Genomic DNA, 25339 nt, shown 5'->3' with positions numbered 1-25339 from the left:
CTATGCGACCTTTATTTATAGCATACAGACTCTCGCCTAGTAACAAGAATCACTGACAAAAGGTTAATTAGATAGCACACTAGCTAAAGAACACTTTTACACACTCCAACACTATTCTTCATGTTTTAGGCCCTTGCTTTGGGTGAGTATTTCTCTTAAACGTAAAAACATTATGTACAATAATGAAGTAATGTTCATGTGCCGATCCATACTGACTTAAATGAGAGGAACTGAGAGGAGCGTTAATGCTCGGTTCTGCTTCACTGACAAGTCACCTGAATATAAATGAATGACAAATGGCTTGATAAAGAGCTCAAGCAAAACTCGGGAATTTGAACCCTCAGCTTTCTGTTATCTAAGTGTCTAAATACACAACTGACACAGAAATCATAGATTTTAGATTGGGTTTCGAAATGAGAAGATAAGCGGGTATATTTAAAATACTCAGTGGTTTATTGAGTGCTAGGACAAAGGCCTGATCCCAAGGCCCTGATGTACACTACATAGCCAAAAGTTTTTGGACACCTGACCATCATGCCCATGTGTGTTTTATAAACATATTTAGTCCCCTGTTACTGTTATAATAAGCTCCAAATCTTCTGGGAAGACTTGATTTTTGGAGCATGGCTGTGGGGATTTGCCTCAATTAGGCTCAAGAGCATTAGTGAGATCAGACACTAATGTCCAGTGAGGAGGTTTGGGGCGAGTTGGTGTTCATTCAGGTTAACTTTAAGGCTCTGTACAGGACACTTGAGTTCCTTCACTGCAACTTTAGCAAGTTATGTTTTTATGGACCATGCACAGGGGTTCCGACATGCTGGAACAGGTTCGGGCCTCTTAAACTGGCTTTATGCTGTACGACTTTTGCAGGCACAATCAAACTTCATCGCACTTAATCAAAGGATAATCTTTGGTTGAAAGTCAAGATCAGCGGTCTTGGATTACATAAAGTGACACGCTCACAAGGTGTCTGTTTAGTGCAACCAAAGACAGCAAATAAAATTTTGCAGGGTCAGAAAATTATGCTTCAAATTTCAGTGTGTGATACACTCATCTAAAATCTACCAGAAGTTCATATGATCACACACAACAGCTATACACACAGTAGCAACAATGCCAAAATATATAAAAACACATGGGATTTAAAAGAAGAGCAGTGTGTTAAATTGTGGCAGGAGACAGAGTAGGGCATTTCACATTTGAATTGGTTGATTGTAAAAGCTGAATAAAGGGAATCCTGGGTTATCTTGTTTCACATTTCACACTGTTCATACTTCACCCGGGGTTATCAATTAATATAATATTTATAAACTGTCGTTTCACACTGTTATATTCCTAACCCTTTGTTAACCTTCTCACTCGCGTATTTGTGCTGTCAACCACCATGACTGGATAAATACAGTGAGCGACTGGTTTAAATAACTGACTTGTCTCACGTCGCATCAGTGAGAAAAAATGTCGGCATGTAAATACTCCTTGGCTGTTTTAAGCCTCATGCGACACACAAAGGCAAGAAAACAAAGACAAAAGAGACATAAGAGAGGAGCAAATTCTAAGGATATTTTTTAATTCCATTTAAGCATACAGAGACTTGTGTTTAATAGGACAGTAGAGTCATTGTTTACTGCTCCGTCCTCATCTGGGAAATTATGGGCCGTCCCAGTCTTCACTGGTGGCGTCAAGTTACAACCAGCGCATTTATCGACGATGACTGGATCACTTTTAAATGACAAAAACAACTTTCATGTTTCTAGGTACACACTGTACACGTGTGGCACAGAATGTGGGGTTAACGATACAAAAGCTGTACTAAACCCCGAGCTTCATAACCAGTAAAACCTGGTACTAACGCCGCTTCTAAATTACAATGCATCACGTTCCTCTACCTGTGGTTAAGAACAGTGTTTCCAAAAGCCCAGAAGTCTTTATAATCTCATCAGACTTATATCAGGACAGGACAAAAATGGATCAGACATGAAAAAGAGGATTATTAACAGCTTCTAGATGTGTAGCTAGTTGATAAACAAGCAAATGCTCTGTTTTTAGAGTTTAGTTACTATGAGAATGTGAAAGCTTTCCAGTTGAAGAACCAGACAGAACCTACTAACTACACTATCCATGTCTTTATGGACCTTGTTTTGTGCACTGGTGTGCAGTCATGTTGGAACAGGAAGGGGTCATCCCCAAACTGTTCCCACAACGTTGGGAGCATGAAATTGTCCAAAATTTCTTGGTATGCTGAAGCATTAAGAGTTCCTTTCGATGGAACTAAGAGGCCAAGCCCACCCCCTGAATTCAATGATTTGGAGGGGTGTCCCAAAACTTTTGCCAATATAGTGTATCTTCAAGGTTTAATTTGACAGGAAGAAAGTTAGAAGAATAAGCTGAAGAGACTGTTACAGGGTTTGTATTGGGATTATCTTGTAGAGTGTGAGCAGTAATAATCGTAAAAGCTGTAACTAAAACGGCTTTAGTTCCAGTGAATGGAAACTAACTCTACAGCACGCAAAGACATTCTACACAATTATACGTTGTGTTTATCTTGTAACATTACATTACTTCACAGTGAAATTCTTTCTTTGCATATCCCATCGTTGGGGGTTGGGGTCAGAGCACAGGGTCAGCCATGATGCAGCGCCCCTAGAGCAGAGTGGGTTAAGGGCCCAACGGTGGCAGCTTGGCAGTGAACCCCGATCTTCCGGTCAACGACCCAAAGAGCTACCACCGCCCGCATGGGCTTATAACTGTAGGCAATAAACTTTCTGGCAACTATTTAAGGTGTAAGAAATAATAAAGGTGTGCACAAACCTTTGGTAGTTAGCTACTTTCCAGTGTAACTAAATCTCGATCCCTCTGTCCTCCATGAGCTCACCTACCAAACCTCCCCTGAGCTAATAGAGCATCGGGAACGACCCTGATTCCACCTCAATCAAGAGGAAAAGTCAAGGAGCAATCAATAAGCGTCTGTTAAAACAGTATGAGAAAGCCACTTGAGTTCCTTCGAGTACTGTAAAAGTGACAGTGTTAGGTTTCTGCTCTAGCCTGAGTGCTGATAATCTGCAGACGCAGAGCCAGTCATTACTCACTAAACACCAGCGAGTGCTGGAGCTACCTAATCTTGTTCGTGGAGGGAGGGAATGCCTGTGCAGCCTTATCTTTGCTTGGCACAAGTCACAAAATGTGACAAACATTTGCTTTGACAGCTGCCATCATGTGACAATGTGACAATGGGCCAAAGCTAGCTGCACATACTCCATGAGCAGCCATGTTGTGCTAAAGCAACGTTTTGTTGCGAGATCTAGTGTAATACTGAGACACCTTCTTTTCAGCTACAACCAACAAGTCACCTCTCGGCTGATCCCTCTTGGCTGTCAATAGCAGCTTACTCTGATCTTCACCTGCTGGGTTTGTTCATTAAATGGCAGGATTTCCAGCTTTTAAAATTTGCCAGAACTAATAATCCAACCAAAGCACTGCACCAAGAAAAAGGGTATTATTACATATTAAACAAGCCTTTATGTATACTGCTACAGCATATTAACACTATTAACACATATAACACATTAATACTTCAGATTTTCTGAGATGAACAGCAAAATAAAGCAAGATTAAAACCAAAATGCAAAATAGTGCAGGCGTACTGCCTTTCTTACAAATCAATTTAATATCATTCAAATATTATTTCACTTCTGCAATCGTCTGTTGTATTTCATTACTTTGCTCAATAATCAACTGAAACTCAGCTGGTATGATGAATCATTTTGATATTTTAATGAGGAAATGTTGTGGTCACCTTTAAATCACAACCAATCACTGACTATTACAGTTTCCCAACAGCTCATCACTGACCATTACAGTTTCCCAACAGCTCATCACTGACCATTACAGTTTCCCAACAGCTCATCACTGACCATTACAGTTTCCCAACAGCTCATCACTGACCATTACAGTTTCCCAACAGCTCATCACTGACCATTACAGTTTCCCAACAGCTCATCACTGACCATTACAGTTTCCCAACAGCTCATCACTGACCATTACAGTTTCCCAACAGCTCATCACTGACCATTACAGTTTTCCAACAGCCAATCACTGACCATTATCATTTCCCAACAGCCAATCATTGACCATTACAGTTTCTCAACAGCCAATCACATACCAAGTCTTGATCTGTAACAAGTTTGCCTCATATCCTGACACCTCCAGGATCATCTCTACAGAAGTGGTCATTGTAAGGACAACATGATAGCAAGAGCACAATTTATGCATGAGAACGTCTCACAGTGTAGGTGTAACGTGCTGGATCACACTGCTGTGTGAGAAATTATCATTAGATTCTGCACGACTTATTTATCTCTACAGTAAAATCCTTTTGCTTCGTTTTTTATTCTGAAACTGTCATGTCACGAAACTGCAGTGGGTGGAACGATCAGCCGTCACGTTAGAGACTGCGTGCCAGACACACACGCTCATTTAATAAAATGCCATTAAAACTGATTTGATCGAGTTGATGAACTTTATTTAAGTGATAATTAGTTACTTTTAATTACTTATAAACATTCCTTCAGCAGTCCAGGTCACTCCCCGTGCAACATGTAGCACACTAGGTAGTAGATGTGGGTGATACGGCGATGTAATCGGATACCGGCACATGACCCGATGACAGTGTTTAAAGGAAGTTAATCACATTGAGCAGGGCTTGTGTTAAGAAACAGCAACATTTGCATCAGTTAATTCAAAGATTTTATTTTCTTCATTTACTCAATACTCAACTCAATCAAACTGAATTTGACTTAAAAAAACTTTACTTAAAAAAGAGACTTGATAGATTTGAAAGAGCAGGTCTGATCAACCACTGTAAAGTCTGAGTTTCGCTTGTGCAACCACCGATCCCCGACCGTCACGTCTCGCAACAACCGATCCCCGACCGTCACGTCTCGCAACAACCGATCCCCGACCGTCACGTCTCGCAACAACCGATCCCCGACCGTCACGTCTCGCAACAACCGATCCCCGACCGTCACGTCTCGCAACAACCGATCCCCGACCGTCACGTCTCGCAACAACCGATCCCCGACCGTCACGTCTCGCAACAACCGATCCCCGACCGTCACGTCTCGCAACAACCGATCCCCGACCGTCACGTCTCGCAACAACCGATCCCCGACCGTCACGTCTCGCAACAACCGATCCCCGACCGTCACGTCTCGCAACAACCGATCCCCGACCGTCACGTCTCGCAACAACCGATCCCCGACCGTCACGTCTCGCAACAACCAATCCCCGACCACCACGTCGCCTGACAGCCAATCACTGACCACCATGGCTCCCAGCAACCAACTGCTGTCCACCACGTCTCCTGACAACAACCAATCACTGACCATCACTAATACACTTTTCTTCTTATTTCTGAACTCTCTTCTTGGTTATATTTATAAGTAATAGAAGTGAGTAATTGTGTCTGTGACTGGTTCCTTCACGTCTACACTCCACAGCTTCATTTTGTTTGCACTCTTGACAGAAAATATGGCACTGTTTAAATACTGAAATAATTAGTTTGTGTTGCAGTGAACAAATATGACTTCTTGCTAAGAAATAAGAGCTAGAAATAGAACTAACAGAAATTATCTATTATTTTCTATTATTTATTTTTTTCTGAAGAGACTCTACATTCTACTCTTCTACATTCTACTCTTACTGAGATCTGATCTCAGAGGAGAACGGAACTGTGCTGGACACGGACATACACACACACACACACGCATGCACGCACGCACGCACAAAAAAAAAAAAAAAAAAAAAAGAACTGAACTGTGCTGGACATAGTCAGACACACACACACACTAAATTGTCCTGTTTGCACGCACATGCCACTTTACATTTATATATATTTATATTAATCCTGTTTACATGTGTTGCTTTAATATCTGCAATCACTGTATACACTGTTCTTTGCACATTGTCTGTTCATTGCACAAAGTCGGCCTATATGTTGTTTGTCTGCACTGTCTTGTCTTGTCTTGTCTTGTCTTCCTGTGCACTTCTGTTGTATGTCTAGTCCTTAAAGACTGCACCTTAAGTATAGTTTAATTTTAATTTTTAAATTATAGTTTAATTTTTTATCTCTAGGTTATAGCTCTATGTTTGTCTGCGTCACTGTACTTTGTCTGTGTTGTGTAGCACCTCTGGTCTAGGAGGAACATTGTTTCACTTCACTGTGTACTGCATCAGCTATATATGGTTGAAGTGACAATAAAGCTTCTTTGACTTTGCACTGTGTGTCTTCAGAATTTTCTTTTTTGATATCCAAATGATCCCACTACTACAATGAATATTACAAGCCAATTAGTTACTTTCCCATGAAGAAAGTCTGCAAACCTTTCAAGCCTTCCTGTTCCAACATGACTGCACACCAGTGCAAAAGCAAGGTCCATAAAGACACGGATGAGCGAGTTTGGTGTGGAGGAACTTGACTTGGCCTGCACAAAGTCCGGACCTCAACCTGACAGAACCAACATCAGTGCTTGACCTCACAAACATGCTTCTAGTGGAATGGTCAAAAAATTCCCATAAACACACACCTAAACCTTGTGGAAAGGTTCAATGAAGAGTTAAAGCTGTTATAGCTGCAAAGGGAGGACCAACTCCATATCACATTCATGTGCATGTAAAGGCAGATATCCTTAAACTTTTGGCAATATAGTGTATAGTGAACTAGGTAGGGTATATGATTACATACTAGAGATGGTCATTTTGATTCATCACAGTAACTCAAATCTTTTGCTTTCTTTTACCAAAAATGTTCAGATTCATTCAGAGACAATGACAGAACACCACATCAGTGAATGTGTTTTTAGATATCATGAGTAGACTATTATTTGAATCGCTCAGCCAAGTTTTCAAGAGACAAGTTTATGATTTATTAAAACCGGCATGTCCAATCCACATGTCAGTCAGGGCAGACGGAGTGGTCGCAAATAAGGATACTATTGAAATTAGAAAAAATAAACATTTATATAGTTGTCAATGCTACAATAGTAAAAAAAATAAAATAAAATAAAAAAAATATAAAAAAAAATTAATATAGTGATGTGTGTATAGCAGATCTTTCTGTACAACACATAAGACTTGCACTGATCTCATCTTGTCTCTTTCTTATCTTGTGGTGAACTAAACAAACAAAATCAGTGAGTCAGCAGATCCTCATGCATTCATTCATTTCGTTCACAAACGACAATTAGCAGTTTGTTCAGAAGTTCAGTTCGTCTATCAAACTCTTTCAGTCTCAAAGTAAGGGACGGATTCATTCAATTCAACCAACCAATGACAAGCGTCTTCGCAGCCTGTTTTTAAACTGGGAATATGCTTCAGTACAGAGATATAAAAGTTCTCTAAAGTGCTAGGCTTTCTTCGCACCAGGAAGATTCACATCTGAACTGATTGAACGAAGTCTCGTTTCTTGTACTTGACTGACAAATCCCAGTATGTTCATAAACCGGTTCATTCAGTTCGGGCTGTCCAGTGTGTACAGAATCATCACTCTCGTTCACCAAGTCTTGTTCAGTAAGAGGTGAACTCGTTCAATACGTCCAGCCGATGACCTTTTCCTTCACAGCCCGCACTCTACTGGGGTCAGGAAGAAGAATAATTTGTTCACAAACAAAACACCACTATTTCACCCCACAGTTGTATAAGGAGCAGGAAGGCACAGAGATATATGGGGTACAATCCTGATGTCATCAGAAAACTATTTATCTATCGTAGAATTGCACAAAAGACAAGATAACTTTCAACAGATTATAGCGATATGGCAAAAGATACCGTGATCATTTATCACGATATCGATATTACATCGTCAAGCTGTAACCCAAGACATGAGAAAATACTGCTAGTAAAGCAAATCTGAAAACTTTTTTAGAAACTAATCACCCATACATAATCAGCGACAACTTCTCTTTTAAACTAAACGGCGGTTGCCATTTTTATAACATAAGCGTATTTATATTTATTTATTTGTATCGTAAACAAGCTGTGGCTTATTCACACCGCTTCTGTGCTGCACTTTATTCCTGAAGTCCATTAGAAATTGAGTCATAGCTAAGCGCCGATGTTAGCACAGCTAGCTCGCCCGTCCTTGTTGTTACTGAGCTAGTTAGCTGTTAGCTCCCGGTAGGTTGGCATCATATTCTGACGCGTGTCCCACTTCAGTTTTGCAGCGTACCTCATATGCGCTCCTGTGTTTCCTTTTGAATTCACCAGCACCGCTTTTTCTGCTGTAACTCCATGTATGATAAGAGCTGGACCTCTGAAGGAGAAGAGCTAAGTTTCGTCTCTGAATGTTGAACCCGCACCATACCGGGACCAAGAGCGGCGCCATGATGGAGACTCTGTGGTCACGTGATCACGCGGAAGTCACTTGAAAGTTTGCAGTCAAGTTACACCGGTTTGCGTCTGTTGGTGCGCTGTTGAGAAACGCTAGGTCTTGCGCTAATAAATTGGGAATTACGCTTAATGTTAATGTATAACTTATGGTATACAAATACTTTATTCGGTTGTTATAAGTTGTCATGTCAGGTTTTGGTGAGCTCACAGTTCTAAAAACTCAGGCTGCGTTTATATACAGGCTTTTATGGTAACCACTAGGCGGTTTAAGAGAGGAAAGTTGCTGCTAATCTGTTTCAGACATTAGAAAGGTTTAAAAGCACACTTTCTAAATTATTCTTAGAGTATAATGTTCGTTATGGACTCTTTTGTTTAATCGATTTTAATGTATATATAATATATATAAAATACTGCGCTTGAACGATTGGTGTGTTTGAGTGACTCAACTTTCTCACACGTCTGCGCATTCCTTAGTTCAATACACATGGCTATTGAAAGTATGCTTTAACATTTCTGTGACAGATTTTTTTACACAGATAGATAACTATACCTCGGTGCAAATTTATGTGACGATTCACTTACTTATAATGAATAAAAAATTTTAAATCTTCTGCACAAATATACGCAACTTTGACGCTGTGAAGCAACCGCGAAAGGATGTGACGTTTCGATTTGACCAAAACACAAGTCGTAGCGCAGATTGCCTTGTCACGTACTGCCCCGGTGTGAGAAGACACGTTGACCATTAGTTTGCAGTGCACGTGTTGTAGGTTCCTGTGAACGATTGCACGTTTTATAGCCTATTTCTAACGAGACGTAGTGACGTGTAATACCATGCCTTGCCATAATCAACAGGTTGCACGTGGCAGTAGCTGTGATCAGCACTCAATGAAGCAGGTGCGTTTTGCCAGTGGCGATGGTTCAGACAGCGAGTCTTTGGAGAAAGAGAGTGGAGCCGCAATAAACGGCGACCTCCCGATCCAGCTGAAGCTTTTTCCCCTCACTGACCAAATCCGTGAACTACAGACCATAATCAGGGACAAGTGAGCTTTAACCGTGTCCATTGTCCTGAATCATGCATGACCTTAAGTTACCTCTTGTAATTAATCTAACATTTGAATGTGTTCCCCACAGAACCACAAGTAGAGGCGACTTTGTGTTCAGTGCTGACAGACTGGTAAGACTCAGAGTCAATCATGTACAGAATCTGACCAATACACTGACCGATCCCATTGTAGGATTCCCTTCAGTAAGTTAGTGCTGCAGTGATTACATGTGCACCTTCTCCACACAAACACGTGTAGCTCACAGTTTACTTATACTACATATACTTGCATACAGTACTGTGCAAAAGGAGTGGATACATGTAAAGAAATTCTGTCAAGTGAAGATGCCTATAAAAATAACAAAATTAAATGCTTGTACAAAGTTAAACAACTATAAAGAACACTAAGCACTAATAAAGTAAACAAATTTAATAATGTCTGATAAGAGCTTTGCTTCATTCAGATACATCAGTAGTGTCAGGTACACCTTGTGCAGTTTTATAAGGAAAATGGCTTGTAAGTTTTAATGATGCATCTTGAAGACTTTGCTGCAATTCTTTTAGAGACTCAGTCAGTCACACTTGCTTCTTTTGTTGAATGCAAAACCTGACTGACTTTATTAGGTCAGATGCGGACGTCTTTCTGAATCTGATTGCATATTCACATGCTTATATGTATCATAACCATTGCAATCCAATTATTTTTCAATTAATGATTGAGATATCAATCGGATTACTAACATATTAATTGTTTGCATTTAAACATACCTAGTGTGGGGATCCTTTTCTGTTTTAACTGACCAATAATGCAGAAGTCCTAAAATAAACATCTAAAATTAAAATTTAGGATAAAAAATTGTTATTCCTGAGACTTTTACACAGTACTGTATGTCACTGCCATTATTATGACACATTTCAAGCAGATTTCTTTTTAGTTTAACTTAAAACACCTCAAAAGCATGTGCTAGTTATTTTGTACTATTATTTTTTTAACTAATATGTGCTCTTATTGCACTGGATATAAGCCACATTTATACCCATTTTACTCATAATTACAATATATAAAGCCCTGCAGTATACAATGGCATTGTAACATTTTTGTATATTGTATGTACACTAATTAATATATGTTTTATATTAGCAAATTAGAGTTGCTAAATTATATTCCACTGTTTTTGTTCAATAAAAAAAATTATATGCTCTTGTAATTCAGGTTAAATATAGGTCAAATATATGGTATTAGAAAAACAGTATTAGGCAACTTGTAATTATTAGCGCTTATTTACAGAATAAAAGGTGAGAAAAATAGAAAATAAAAATAATAATAAAAATAGGTGAGGACAAATAGAAGTACACCCTTCCTACTTCCATTGTCATTTAGAGTGTAATTTAACAGCCAGGTAGTATTAATGAAATGTATAAAAGTGAGTTAATCATCAAGAAGAGAAGACTACCGCTGTAAAATCTGAACTTCTGGTAATTTGGTGTTCAGGAGCACAGAAGTGTGTCTATGTTTTTGCCAAAAACAAAAGACATCAGCATGATATCAGGGAAGCATTATTGCTTCTTATTAATCTGAGAAAGCTTATAAAGACATCACCTTTTACAGTGAGGATTGTTTACATATGGAGAGCCTTCAAGATAGTTGCCAACTTCCCAGGAGTGGGAGTGCCAGCAAATTCAGTCCAAGATATATTGTATAATGAAAAACCCAAAAGCTACTGCTTGTAACCTACATGTTTATGTGCAGAAAAAAACCCCAACAAGTACAGCTTTCATTCTCTCTGAAATGTATGTGGAGAATGTTTCTCAAAACTGAATATGAACAAAAACAACCCAAAACTGGAACATTATCCTTATGAGACCAAGGTCGAGATGTTTGGCAAAAAAAAAAACCAAACACAATGCATCACTTCATACCAACTGTTGAGCAGGGTGATGATTTGGACTGGTTTTGTAGCCAGAGGACATGGAAATGGCAGCCAGTCAGAAAACAATGAACTCCACATTATACTGGAATGTTCTTGCATAAGCTGGGCCAAAGTTTCATGCAGTGGTGTTTTTTAAGCACACCAGCAAATCACCATCTGAATGGCTGATAAAGAAAACATCAAGGTGTCGAGATGGCCCAGTCCAGACTTGAGCCATTCCATTCTCAACCCATGTGAGATTCTGTGCTATAAACCCAGACATCAATGAACTGAAGCAATGATGAAGGCCAATAATTGCTCCAAATCAATACGATTTTGATAAACTTCTGCAGCAAATATTTATTTCAGGTTATAGTTGCTAAATGTAGTTCTACGTGATGAGAAGAGGACCACACAATTGTTATTTAGGCCCGAATAACTAAAAAAATTAGAACTGAACAAGGCTGTACTTTCTTTTCCCCCATGTCTGTATTTTCATGAAATTGTAAAGTCCTCCGTCCTGAAAATGTACTGACCTTCCAAAAGTGCTGACACTGGAGACTGCTACTGGAGATATCTTTACCAAAAGCTTCACCACATCAGCTTTACATTTTTCTGTGTTAAACGACAGCACTACTTTTCCCTCCATGTTTAGTTCGTTATTAGCTGTAGGCTATATATATTATCCATCCTGTGAATGAGCTGTTACTATAGAAACAATAATGCTTTAGAACAAGTACATTAATATATATATATTTTTTTTTTTTTTTGCCTTACAGCCAAAAATTATTTTCAGAGCTGCTAATATAGAAATTTAATCAACACCTTCTGACCAGTCCAATCTGACCAATCAGTTTCAGTTGAACTGCGCTGTGGTCTAAAATTGAATAACATCCATCTGTCAAGATTATATTAGCAAAACCATGTATGATCATCTCAAAGCGAGGTGCATAAATATATTATATCTGTTACCAGGACACGTGTTTAAGTGCATAGTGCTGATGAAAAAGTAATATATTGAGTACAGGCATGTTTTTTAAACAGTCTTTGCGCACATAGTACATTCTCTTCACATGCACACCCAGAAAGCAGTGTTATAAACTAATATTTTATAAGTATATAATTACAAGTTGTTGTTGTTCTTTCGGCTGCTCCCTGTTCGGGGTCTTTATTTGGCCCAGGTTTTACCCTGGGTTATATAATAATAAGTATTCTGAAATGTAGAAGACCGGAAGGAAATAAATGATTAACTGTATCAGTGTACTTCTGATAGCATTTATTATATCCTCTCACTCAGCATTTTATTAGGAACACCTATACACTAATTATTCATGCAGTTATCTGATTAGCCAATCATAACGCCATCAAATCAAATGGATACAGTCATTTAGATTCACATTAAGAGCGTCAGGTAATGTTCACATCTAACATCAGGACGGAGAAAACATGTGATCTCTGTGATTTAACCTTGACATAGTTGTTGATGCCAGATGGGATGGGCAAACATCAAGTTAGTGACAGTTCTGTTTGTTGTTGAAGGTCAGATTGGTTCAAGCCAACCAGAAGGGTTCAGTTATTCAAATAAACACTCTTTACAAACATGGTGAGCAGAAAAGCATGTCAGAACACTAAAAGCTTCACACCTTGAGGTGAATAGGCTACAACAGCATTAGACAACATCAGGTTCCACTTCTTTCTGTTAAGATCTGGGAATCTGAGACTACAGTAGGCACAGACTCACCAGAACTGGACAACTGAAAACTGGAAAATAACCTGGAGATTTTATTCTAATTCCCAGCTGTCCCACTGAGTCTGTGCCCAGTGTAGCTTCGCTCTGATGTTTGATGTGAACATGACCTGAAGTTTCTGGCTCATAGCTGCATTGCACTGCTGCCAGACCATTGGCTGATTAAATTATTGCATGAATAAGTAGCAGTACAGGTGTTCATAATAAAGTGCTCACTAAGTGTACATTAAGCTGCTGTTTCATTAAGACGCACGCTTTATCTGTTCATAGATTAGACTTGTAGTTGAAGAAGGACTCAATCAGCTGCCTTATATTGAGTGCACAGTGACTACACCAACAGGTGAGAAGCTTCACTTCTTTTTATTAATTCATTGCTGAGCCACATTTCTACAGTCTGTTTGCATAATCTTTCCCTATTGTATTTAGAGCTAAATGGATACCTCAAGTCTTGCTGATGAATCTCCAAATTCCAATGTGTTAATATCTAAAATACACTGATGAGGCATAACATTATGACCACCTGCCTAATATTGTGTTGGTCCCCCTTTTGCTGCCAAAACAGCCCTGACCCATCATGCACTGTGTATTCTAACACCTTTCTATCAGAACCAGCATTAACTTCTTCAGCAATTTGAGCAACAGTAGCTTGTCCGTTAGATCGGACCACACTGGCCAGCCTTCACTCCCCACGTGCATCAGTGAGCCTTGGTCGTCCATGACCCTGTCACCGGTTCACCACTGTTCCTTCCTTGGACCACTTTTGACAGATACTGACCACTGCAGACCAGGAACACCCCACAAGAGCTGCAGTTTTGGAGATGCTCTGATCCAGTCGTCTAGCCATCACAATTTTTCAACTTTGAGGACAAAATGTTCACTTGCTGCCTAATATATCCCACCCACTAACAGGAGCTATGATGAGGAGATAATCAGTGTTATTCACTTATTCCTGTCACTGGTCAGAATGTTATGCCTGATCGGTGAATTGTGTGTCTACACTGGCCTGTTAGTGCCAAAGAAATAAATAAGTGAAAAAATTCACAGTGAAAATCTCAGAAACATATAAATATGAAGTCAAAACAGAAAAAGTAACTCGCTTGTAAAAAAAAAAAATCCCTTACTTGTTGCTGAGACAGCACTCCATATGACTATCACATGGAAAATCAATCACGCGCTTTCAGTCAGATATTTAGTCAGCAAAAGCCAAAACAATAACATGAAGTCACTTCCTTATATGAAATCTTCCTGTGCAATGTCAATAGCATATCTGAATTACATGACATAAATGTTCTTGATATAAAAAGCACAAATAAAAAAATCAGTTTATATAAATGTTGACAGTGACACTAAACCCAGCGAAAACTTCACCAAGCCGAGTTTGAGTCCCGATTTCGACAGACATACCACGCCATGCTTCTTCCCAAAACATCCCTAACTTCATTTATCTGTCAAGTTTTTCATTCTGTCCCTGAGTTTAAGTTCTGCTTTTTGGGTCCGAAACCGTCACAAGTCATAAAATTCAGATCATATTTCTCTCAAGTGTAAACATCCTCCAGCTCTCAGATTTCCCCAGTGTCTCTGACTGACACAGACTGTAGCCAATCAGCAACTATCTATCTATCTATCTATCTATCTATCTATCTATCTATCTATCTATCTATCTATCTATCTATCTATCTATCTATCTATCTATTTCATGACTTGATTTTTTTGTTGTTGTTTTTAGTATTGCACTTTTGTTTTTATTTATTTCTGTTTTGTTTTCCTGTTTCGTTTCTTATTTGTTGTGTTTTTTGTTTGCTATTGTAATTTTTGTTTTGCTGTCAATTCTTTTTTTTGCTGTTGTGTTTTTGTTTTTGCTATTTTGCTATTTTTATAATGTTATTAATTTATTTTATTTGTGCTTGCTTTTTCATCTGCTGTTATGTTGTGTTTCTGATCTGCTCATGTGTTGTTGTTTTTGTGTGTGTGTGTGTGTGTTTTCGAACGTTCTGTTTTGTGTTGGATTTGTTGTCATTTGGTTGTCTCTGATTTGCCCTCATGTTTTTGGTTTGTTCAGGTGTTTGTACACACCACTGTATGTCACTTTTCATGAATAATTCATCTCCATTCATAACTTCCAGGACAGAAGTATGAAGGTGTCAAATTTAAGAGAGGCAACTGCGGCGTCAGCATAATGAGAAGTGGTCTGTCACTTTTTATACCTTTATATATAAACACAATCCTGTTTTTCTAGCTCTAGTGTGACTCTGTACATATCTGTCATCCAAAACAGGTGAAGCGATGGAGCAAGGCCTAAGGGACTGCTGTCGATCTATCCGCATCGGCAAGATTCTTATACAGACTGATGAGGAGACGCTGAAAGCTAAAGTATACTACGCAAAGTTCCCACCGGATATTTACAGACGAAAAATCCTGCTCATGTACCCTATCCTGAGTAAGTGCTGAATGAACCTGTTTCAGCTGTAGACTAAACAAAGGTCCAGATCTATTGCTATTGTGTGCAAAAGTTGTGTCCCTCATGGGTCTTCAAATGCAAATGTTATGTCACATACACTAACATACTGTCATGAAAGTCGGGAAGCCGAATCAAAAGCGTGGGACAAGCAGGGGTCTGGTGATTAGCAAACAATTCAGAGTACAAGTCAGGCAACATGAAAACAAACAAACCATGAAACAGCTTGGTCATGTGATACAACTAGCATGAACTGAGCTTATAGCATGAACACTTCTCAGTGATTCAACTGGAAGAAAGTCCTTGTCCAGTTTGTGTGCATGAAGCTGATTGAATAGCTTGAAGAAAGTGTTCTTGTGTTGTAAGGAGTAATGTAGTGCAAGGTGGCCATGATTGTATGCTGGGTATTTAGTGTGTGGAGATGGCAGTGGTGTGACACATACACAGTACATGTAGTGAAATGCTTTTGGTTAAAAAACATAATATCCATAATATTTTAAAGATACAAAAAAATATTAATCTAATCTATGATTTTCAGTAGCATCCAAGATTTTATTTGCAATTAAATTCTGAGATGCGTTTTTTTGTCTTGAATTCACATTGTGTTTTAACTGCATTGAGCAGATCTCTACATTACACACAGTGCAGTTTGACTACATGCTGATTGACACCAGTAGGACTTAGCCTTTGTTGACTCTGTTCAAACAGATCAGCTTCCAAAGCTTTGACTTTCATGCTAATACCTCCGTCAACTCCAGCGCGCTTGCAAACTCATGAATCAGTTACTAGCTGAGCTCTGCTGAAGTCTCGGCTGAAACAGATGCATTCTGGAAATTTGAGTACATTTGAGTTTTCTGTCTCTTAGACTTCTTTTTAATTTATCCTTATTGTGACATAAATGACTGATAAATCTCTTATGCCTAACCCTAACCCAACCCTTATTTTCAAGATAGTTGCTCTCTTATTACATCCTGTTGTTAGATAGATGGATGGATGGATCCACGGTCAACTGTTAGTGGTATTATAACAAAGCATCCAACATCAGTGCCTGACCTCACAAATGCACTCCTAGAGAAATGGTCAAAAATTCTCATAAACACACTCCTAAACCTTGTGGAAAGCCAGAAGAGTTGAAGCTGTTATAGCAGCAAAGGACGGGCCAACTCCATATTAAACCCTAAGCATTAAGAATGGGATGTCATTAAAGTTCATGTGCATGTAAAGCCAGACGTCCCATGACTTTGCAATATAGTGTACATATTTTGTGTGTGTGTGTACGTGTATTGTATCTTGTTATACACCGATCAGGCATAACATTATGAGCACTAACAGGTGAAGTGAATAAGACTGATTATCTCCTCATCATGGCACCTGTTGGGTGGGATATATTAGGCAACAAGTGAACATTTTGTCCTCAAAGTTGATGTGTTAGAAGCAGGAAAAATGAGCGAGTTTGACAAGGGACAAATTGTGATGGCTAGACGACTGGATCAAAGCACCATGCACTATGGGAAGAAGGCAAGTTGGCAGACGCAGTGTCATGCTTTGGGTAATGTTCCGGTCCTGCCATCCATGTGGATGTTACTTTGACACGTACCACCTACCTAAGCATTATTGCAGACCATTTACACCCTTTCATGGAAATGGTATTCCCTCATGGCTGTGGTTTCTTTCAGCAGGATAATGCACCGTGCCACAGAGCAAAAATGGTTCAGTTTGATTGTGCTCAGAATGGTTTGATGAGCAAAACAATGAGTCTGAGGTGATGACTTGGCCTCCCAATTCCCCAGATCTCAATCCAATCGATCATCTGGGGGATGTGCTGGACAAACAAGTACAATCAATGGAGGCCCCACCTCGCAACATACAGGACTTAAAGGATCTTCTGCTAACATCAGCACACCTTCTGGGATCTAGTGGAGTCCATGCCTCGATGGGTCAGGGCTATTTTGCCAGGAAATGGGGGACCAACACAATATTAGGCAGGTGGTCATAATTTTATGCCTGATCAGTGTATATAAATTAAACATAGTAGTGCAGTTGAGAAACCATTTCCATCAGTATTAACATCACAGTACACACATGCAAACTGGCAGTAGATAATGAATATGAAGAACCTTCAGAATCTAGAATATCATTATGTTAATGGTCGTAGTAATGCAATGTGAGAGTGTTATCACCTGTCACTATCACTTTCCACATGTGATGCCAGCTTGGCACAAAGCACTAGAATCACTAAAAGCTTCAGATATTTCAGATTAACATAATCAGTTTGTGTAGACTTTAATTTTAAGCTGACTCAGCAACAGAGAGGTTAGAAATCTGAACTTTATTCTGAACTGAAAAAATATATATATATTTTTTAAATATTACCTTACTAACATTGATTTTGGTCGCCTAAAATATTAAATGTGTAGTTGCTATAAATGAAACACATTGATTTTGTCCTATGGGTGTGCAAACATTTGCACTCGACTGTATAATGGAAAAAAAAACATTCATGTGTAATGTGTACATTTACATTACAGATTCCTTCTATAGATCTACGGTTAAAATATGTCTGAATAGACATTACATTTTTATCATTAATGAGCATTGTATACATTTAAAATTATTACAATGAATAAAACAATTTATTGTGTGTATTTAATTGGAAGAATGGGGGGAAAATGAGGCTTTGCTGTTCTGCAGCTTACTTGGCCAGAAAATAAAATAAAATAAAATCCTTTAGTGCACATTACTAGAGGTTAAAAGCTTTTCATCTTATGTTATTTCATTCGTATATAGTATATATATTTCTTTACCTCTGATTAAATCTAACATACCTTGTTCTTTTCCCAAGTGCTCTTGACAACTTCCCCTCACAGTTTAGACATATGCGTCACTTATTGTACACAGCTCTGCACTCGAGCGAGTAGACCATAGAGCAAAACATACTCGCTCTTCAAAGGAGAAACAATGAAGATGCAATGATTTTATTAGATTTAATGTCCTTCTGACTTTATCCACATGAGTCGTATGAGTTTGCAGATTAGCTGGCTTCCTAAGTTGGTAGCAGATTAAAGGAAGAAAGTTTATGCATTTTAAATATTAAGTATTCTAATACTCAGCTTTCAGATCACAATTCCTTCTGCTGATATCTGCAGTCATGCTGATACGATCCCCCAGGCCACCAAAGCTCATCTACACTTCAAATGAGCTAAAAGTAGCAGAGAATTCCCTCTGGGAAATAGCTAGGGCAGGTCAGTGAAGGCACAGGACCAGCATTGGAGTGCAAGAGCCAGTCCTGATCTACTGGAGAACTATTCTTCTCCTGTTTTCTGGCATGTTCTCCCTGCAGCTACTGTTATATATGCTATGAACCTATTGTCTAATTCACTACTGTGACCAGCATTATTATACTCTATGTAGTTCGGAAAACTAGTTTTCCTTAACATTCCCAGCAATTTAAAATAAGTCCCCCAAAAGGATATAAAAGGAGAAAACTGCATGTAGATGCGTCCCTCAATTCAGGATACATACAGTAATCCCCCGTTTATGTGATAAACGAAAATCCATGATACACGTATGCCACCCCCAAATGCATTTTTTTTATTGTTTAAGCCATAAATGACCCTCCCACACGCTTTAAACACACACAGAAAACATTCGCAAGCATATAGCGAGATGAATTTTGGGTCAATTCATAGAAATATCACATTTATAGTGAGTACTGTATGTATGTATGTTTCTTGCCAGAAGCCTTAGAAAGTAAGGGCTTGCAGAAAAACCGTAAAAATACAGCATACACAGAACAAAACCAAACACTCGAACACATTTGATCGAAATTGATCTTTCATCAATCAGAAAGATTTCTGGCTCCCAGGTGTCTTTTATACAGGTAAGGAGCTGAGATTACAGTAGGAGCACTCTCGGAGAGTGCTCTTAATCTCAGCTCGTTAACTGTATGAAAGACACCTGTCCACAGAAGGAAGCAATCAATCAGATTCCAAACTCTCCATTATGACCAAGACCAAAGAGCTGTCCATGGATGTCAGGGACAAGTTTGTAGACCTACACAAGGTTGGAATGAGCTACAAGACCATCGCCAAGCAGCTTGGTGAGAAGGTGACAACAGTTGGTGCGATTATTCCCAAATAGAAGAAACACAAAAGGACTGTCAATCTTCCTCGGTCTGGGGCTCCATGCAAGATCTCACCTCATGGAGTTTCAATGATCATGAGAACGGCGAGGAATCAGCCCACAATTACACTGGAGGATTTTGTCAATGATCTCAAGGCAGCTGGGACCATAGTCACCAAGAAAACAATTGGTAACACACTACGCCGTGAAAGACTGAAATCCAGTAGCGCCCGCAAGGTCCCCCTGCTAAAGAAAGCACATGTACAGGCTCATCTGAAGTTTGCCAGTGAACATCTGAATGATTCAGAGGAGAACTGGGTGAAAGTGTTGTGTCAAATGAGACCAAAATCCAGCTCTTTGGCATCAACTCAACTCGCCGTGTTTGGAGGAGGAGGAATGCTGCCTATGACCCCAAGTACACCATCCCCAGGTGACAGAACAACTGCACCGCATCAAAGGGGCGATGGACAAGGCCATGTATCGTTAAATCTTGGATGAGAACCTCCTTCCCTCTGCCAGGGCATTGAAAATGGGTCGTGGATGGATATTCCAGCCTGACAATGACCCAAAACACATGGCCAAGGCAACAAAGGAGTGGTTCAAAAAGAAGCACATTAAGGTCCTGTAGTGGCCTAGCCAGTCTCCAGACCTTAATCCCATAGAAAATCTGTGGAGGGAGCTGAAGGGTCAGCCACAAAACCGTAATGACTTGGAGAGGATCTGCAAAGAGGAGTGGGCCCAAATTCCTTGAGATGTGAGATGTGTGCAAACCTGGTGGCCAACTACAAGAAATGTCTGACGTTTGTGATTGCCAACAAGGGTTTGCCACCAAGTACTAAGTCATGTTTTGCAAAGGGGTCAAATACTTATTTCACTCAATAAAATGCAAATCAATGTAGAACTTTTTTGAAATGTGTTTTTCTGGATTTTTTTTGTTGTTATTCTGTCTCTCACTGTTCAGATAAACCTACCATTAAAATTACAGACTGATCATTTCTTTGTCAGTGGGCAAACGTACAAAATCAGCAGGGGATCAAATAATTTTTTCCCTCATTGTATACCGGGACCGTGATATATGAACTGCGATATAGCGGGGGATTGCTGTATTAGAAATGTATCCCTATTAAGCAAGCCAGAGGTAATGAATCATAGCAAAAACTCCCTGACATGATATGAGGTAGAAACCAGACTCAAAAGGGAACTCATCCTCACCTGGGTGACACCAGAGGGTGTAATTATAAATGAGTCCCTGTCTATAATTGTACTATATGCTCCAAAAGTACAATTGTGTAACCAGGAAAGTTAGTTAGTTTTAACCTGAAAAGAAAATGTAACACACAGAGTTATCACTTTATAATCAATATATACATATGTCTCATCACCTGAAGTAAAAATCATTGGCAGCATCATAGGTATCTCTTCACTCCACTCATCTCAGTTCAGGTGAACACTATTGTCATGGGTAATTAGAAGAAACACAGTGAGTCTGTTCTCCGTGCAGCTATATTGCTTTTTATTAGGCCATTTACACAATTGCACAAAATGTTTAAGCACTCTTTTCAGACTTTGACATAGCAGGTGCATTCTGGATATTTTGACCATCGTTATCTGATCACGAACCAAATTACTTCAGCTTAAGTCTCTTGCACACATTTTTAGACATACAGGTACACTGACTGATTTTCCCTTTGTGTTTGTGTAACTGGCTGCTTAATGAACATTATATTTGCAGATGAGTTTAAAAAGCTGTGTAAAAAAAAATAAAAATAATTTAAAAAAGTTTGTATTGGTAAATTATATTCATGTTTTCTAAACGTTTTCCAGAATACATCTGTAGTGACATCCAGTGGGTTTCCTCATTGGCTGCCACAGACATTTTGTCCATCATGTACATACAGACACCTGCAATTTCCACATCACCTTCTACAACACAGTTAAAATCCCAGAGCACTATAGCCTAGCCACTTTGTTAGAGCTGACCTTTGCGTCTCGTTCCACGTTTCCAGCTTGTTCAGCCACCCAGGATAATTATGGGTCTGGCAAGGAAATTATACAGGCACTGCCAGTTAGGCACAAAGTGCTGAATAGCACGAGGATGGGCCCTTGAAATAGCAGCGTAATGGGTGGTTTATGTTGGACGTTAATACACTTAACCATTGTGCGCCGTTCAAAGTCAAATGCCACAATGAATAATGTCTTCATCAGTGCTCGTCATTCATTTCCTGGGATGTTAGGAACATATATTTACCATGTACTCATTGTCCTACTGTTGGTGGCATCAGATTAATCTGGTTCAATGTTGGAGAGAGAAATACAAAATGTTTAGACAGCACTGTATCGTTCATTTGCGTTCAGATTTGTACATTTTGCAGGTAATTTTAACAAAAACCACAAAAAAGAAGATACAGTGTCATAAATGTAAGAACTAAAGGATAAACCTTAAACCTAAGGATAAGGATAAACCTAAATATGCAGTGACCCAGAAAAGTCTTAAACAGTTAAATGATAATTTATACTTTAAATTATTAGCAGGATTCCTGCTGAATCATTGCACTCTTGGAATCTTCTCAAACACAGGAGGATATTTTTAAGCCTCCACTTGAAGAAACATTTGCTCAGTCAGCTGAAGCTTTTATCCAGTGACCTACAACAGAATACAGGCTCTTCTTGTTCAAGACCCTAACAGTGGTGACTTGGCGGTGCCAGGGTCCGAATTCAGAAAGTAACAGTAGTCGTAAAGCCTTAACCACTGAGCATTTAATCACTTCCAAAGTCATTTTTTTCCATATATATGAACCAACATTCAGAAATATGTACACCCATCCTACCTACAGTCATTGTAATTATTAGTCACACAGTGTAATCAGATGTCAGAAGTTCCTAATGAAATGCACAAGATTATCAAGAAAGTGTGACTACCTCTGTACAAGCAGAACATTTGGCAGATTGATGTGTTAGGTGTGTGTCTACATCAGGTCAAGAACAAAGGATATCAGCCATGACCTTACAGAAGCAATTGTTGCTGGTCATCATTCTGATAAGGGTTATAAGGCCATCTCCTAACTATTTAACATTCACCTTCTACAGTGAAAAGTCTTCCCAGGACTGTGCATCCCAGCAAATTCAGTCCAAGATCAGTTTGTTTAATGTACCCAAGAGCTACATCATGTGACCTCTGTAAGCAGTATGGCTTTCATGGAAAAGCCCATTTTCTCTTAAAAGAATATGGTGAATGTTTTTCAAAATCTGACCAAACCACAAATATCCATTGCACTGATGAGACTAAGGTGACCAAGAAGTTTGGTCATCATGCACAGTGCCATGTTTGTTGAAAACCAAACAGAGCATATCACTACAAACACTTCAAACCAGCTGTGGTGGAGGGGTGATGATTTGGACTTGTTTTGTAGCCACAGGCCCTGAGAAACTTGCAGTCATTCACACAACAATGTACTCTACCACAATATCTTTGAGACAAATTTGAGGCCATCTGTCCAGCAGTGTAAGCTAAGGTCATGCAATAGAAAAGTAGTGTACAAAACACACCAGCTTCTGAATGGATAAGGAAGAAATTAGAAAGTCCAGACCTCAACCCCACTGAGGTGCTGTGGATCTCATGGAAATCATAAGAGAGCTGTACATAAACCAATGCCTTCAAACATCAGTGAACTGAAGTAATGCTGTAAGAGACTGATAAACTCATATGTTTACTTCAGTTTATTGTTGCCAGAGGTGGTGCTACATGTTATTGAATTATAGAGTGTTTTTCCCCTCTTCGTTTCTAAATGTTAGTTTATTTATTGGTAAAAAACAACTACAATAAAACCTAGCCTAAAATAAGACCTAAAGTGTATTGTAAAGATCTGGCAAAAATAAGGCAATGTTATATATTATTTAAATACCACTGAGTATATGTGAAAAGTTTTATATGAAGTATAAAGAAATTTGTTTAATTTTCATATTAAACAAGTCCAATGTCCATATGATCTTTTTTTCTAGTGTTTTAAATCATTTGTTATTTTATCTATTCAAGGATAGATAAATATTAGGTTAATATTAAGATAAACATAAGATACATATTTGTTTTACTTAAGTAATTTTTCGGGGGGGGGGAAGTAGTTATCCATAACAGATTTAGTGCTATTGTGTTATTGTCAGCATAGTAGTGTTAAAAAAAATACAATTAAACAGTTTCATCTTTTTATCAATAGATCCTGTTAGGTCTGGACGGTCCAGGCTTATCCAGAAAATACCAGTGTTAGGTGATACCACAGAGCTAAACAACTCAAAACATTAAAATTATTTTTAAAATAAAAATGTGCACCATGTTATTTTTCGATTATACCACCCGAAGAATAAAAAAGTTAAAAGAAGAAATATAACTTTCTAAACTATAACTATAAAATAACTTTGACTCACGATCATGAATTGTCAAATAGAACTGAAATGATAATTTCAAAATAAAAAATGTTTTATTTTCATGTGATATGTGTGGAAACATGACCTAACAAATCTGCATTGATCATTTTGCCCTGTAGGTAGCGGGAACGCTGTCATCGAAGCAGTGCGAGTGCTGATCGATCACGCCGTCCAGCCTTCGCACATCATTCTCCTGAGCCTTTTCTCTACCCCTCATGGTAAAATGACATCAATGTAGCATTTAGCATTTTTAACACCAAAACAGCTATTTATTTTTGCTTCATTTTGTGATTTCAGGCATTAAGTCAATAGTGGAAGAATTTCCAGAGCTCACTATCCTCACCAGTGAAGTCCATTCTGTAGCTCCAACTCACTTTGGACAGAAATATTTTGGTACAGACTGATTTTTCATTGGGAGCTCAGAAGCTCGTTATCGAGTTCTTTCCGTTTCTCTCGGACTGGAGATGGTTTGCATTATAATTGTTTGAAGTGCCTCAGTATAGCATGTTAGAAGTGCAGTGAAGGGTTATTTAATGCAGTGCTTCTCAAAGTAGGGTCTCTGAAGCATAGCTAAAGGGCTGTGATTTTATTTTGGTGGAAATCGCAATCCATCATTATCGGTGTTTGACTGTTCACTTGTATTTGAAGGGTTTAATGGATAGTATCCACTGGAGTAATGAAAGTCTAATAAAAGAGCCAGTGATTGCTAGCTAGCAAATTATTGTTATTTACATATTTTCTTCCCCTTTAGATACATTAGTATACATTATAAATACAAATAGGTGGCAAATGAAAGGAAAGTATAGTTCCACAATGAGCTTTCAGTGAGTCTTGAGCATCCATACTTCAAGTCTCTGAACTATACTGGAGGGCTAGTTTATAAAGATCCATTACTTTTTATTGCTTAAACATGAATGATTGTTTTTATGGCTGTCGATATGACACTCAACCACTAGTGCCACGAACAAGCGAGACACATTTATAAATTTGATCAGAAAATAAATGCTTATTTCATTGTCCAGTCCGCATTGTTTTCATCTTCATCTTTGCCTTTCATCCATCATCAGCTTGTCAAGCAGCCCAGAGAGAAGAGTGAAGTAAAATGAAAAATATATATGAAAATATGTGAAGATTTTTAGATATTTAATTTCCAAAATTGCATGTGATTTGATAAGCAGCAGCAGTACAGAAAACAGAGCTGATTTATGTTTAGAAAAGAAAAGTTGCTTCACTGCAGTCAGTTATTTTTACATTTATGT

The 25339-nt window shown here is 38.7% G+C and overlaps 2 protein-coding genes across 5 annotated transcripts in view; one reads left to right on the top strand and one right to left on the bottom strand.

Moving 5' to 3' along the window:
• Nucleotides 1–8407, bottom strand: part of abcb7 (ATP-binding cassette, sub-family B (MDR/TAP), member 7) — a 34266-nt gene extending 25859 nt beyond the window's left edge. The window contains exon 1 of one of the 2 annotated variants that reach the window (XM_058397840.1): nucleotides 8222–8407. In XM_058397840.1, coding sequence (XP_058253823.1) covers nucleotides 8222–8377 — 156 coding nt within the window. In that variant the 5' untranslated portion in view covers nucleotides 8378–8407. Of the gene's footprint in view, nucleotides 1–2808; nucleotides 2894–8221 lie in introns of those variants that run through there. The other variant, XM_058397841.1, reaches the window with a different exon arrangement.
• A 105-nt stretch (nucleotides 8408–8512) lies between these two features.
• LOC131358240 (uracil phosphoribosyltransferase homolog) lies at nucleotides 8513–25104 on the top strand. 3 transcript variants are annotated; one of them, XM_058397846.1, is made up of 8 exons: nucleotides 8513–8531; nucleotides 9238–9425; nucleotides 9517–9559; nucleotides 13355–13424; nucleotides 15208–15270; nucleotides 15360–15521; nucleotides 24200–24298; nucleotides 24378–25104. In XM_058397846.1, exons 1-8 carry the CDS (start codon nucleotides 8529–8531, stop codon nucleotides 24482–24484), a joined length of 735 nt encoding a protein of 244 aa, XP_058253829.1. In that variant the 5' UTR covers nucleotides 8513–8528; the 3' UTR covers nucleotides 24485–25104. The 3 variants fall into 3 exon arrangements, with proteins under 3 accessions (XP_058253829.1, XP_058253828.1, XP_058253830.1); XM_058397847.1 differs by lacking the exon at nucleotides 8513–8531 and adding an exon at nucleotides 8583–9148; XM_058397845.1 differs by lacking the exon at nucleotides 8513–8531 and having other exon boundaries at nucleotides 8580–9425.
• The last annotated feature ends 235 nt before the right edge of the window (nucleotides 25105–25339 follow it).

This window comes from Hemibagrus wyckioides, linkage group LG08 (genome assembly GCF_019097595.1).
Source record: "Hemibagrus wyckioides isolate EC202008001 linkage group LG08, SWU_Hwy_1.0, whole genome shotgun sequence".
In the NCBI taxonomy this organism is placed as follows: Eukaryota; Metazoa; Chordata; class Actinopteri; order Siluriformes; family Bagridae; genus Hemibagrus; species Hemibagrus wyckioides.
The sequence above is the reverse complement of the archived record's forward strand: the minus strand, read 5'-3'. Positions and strand labels throughout refer to the sequence as shown.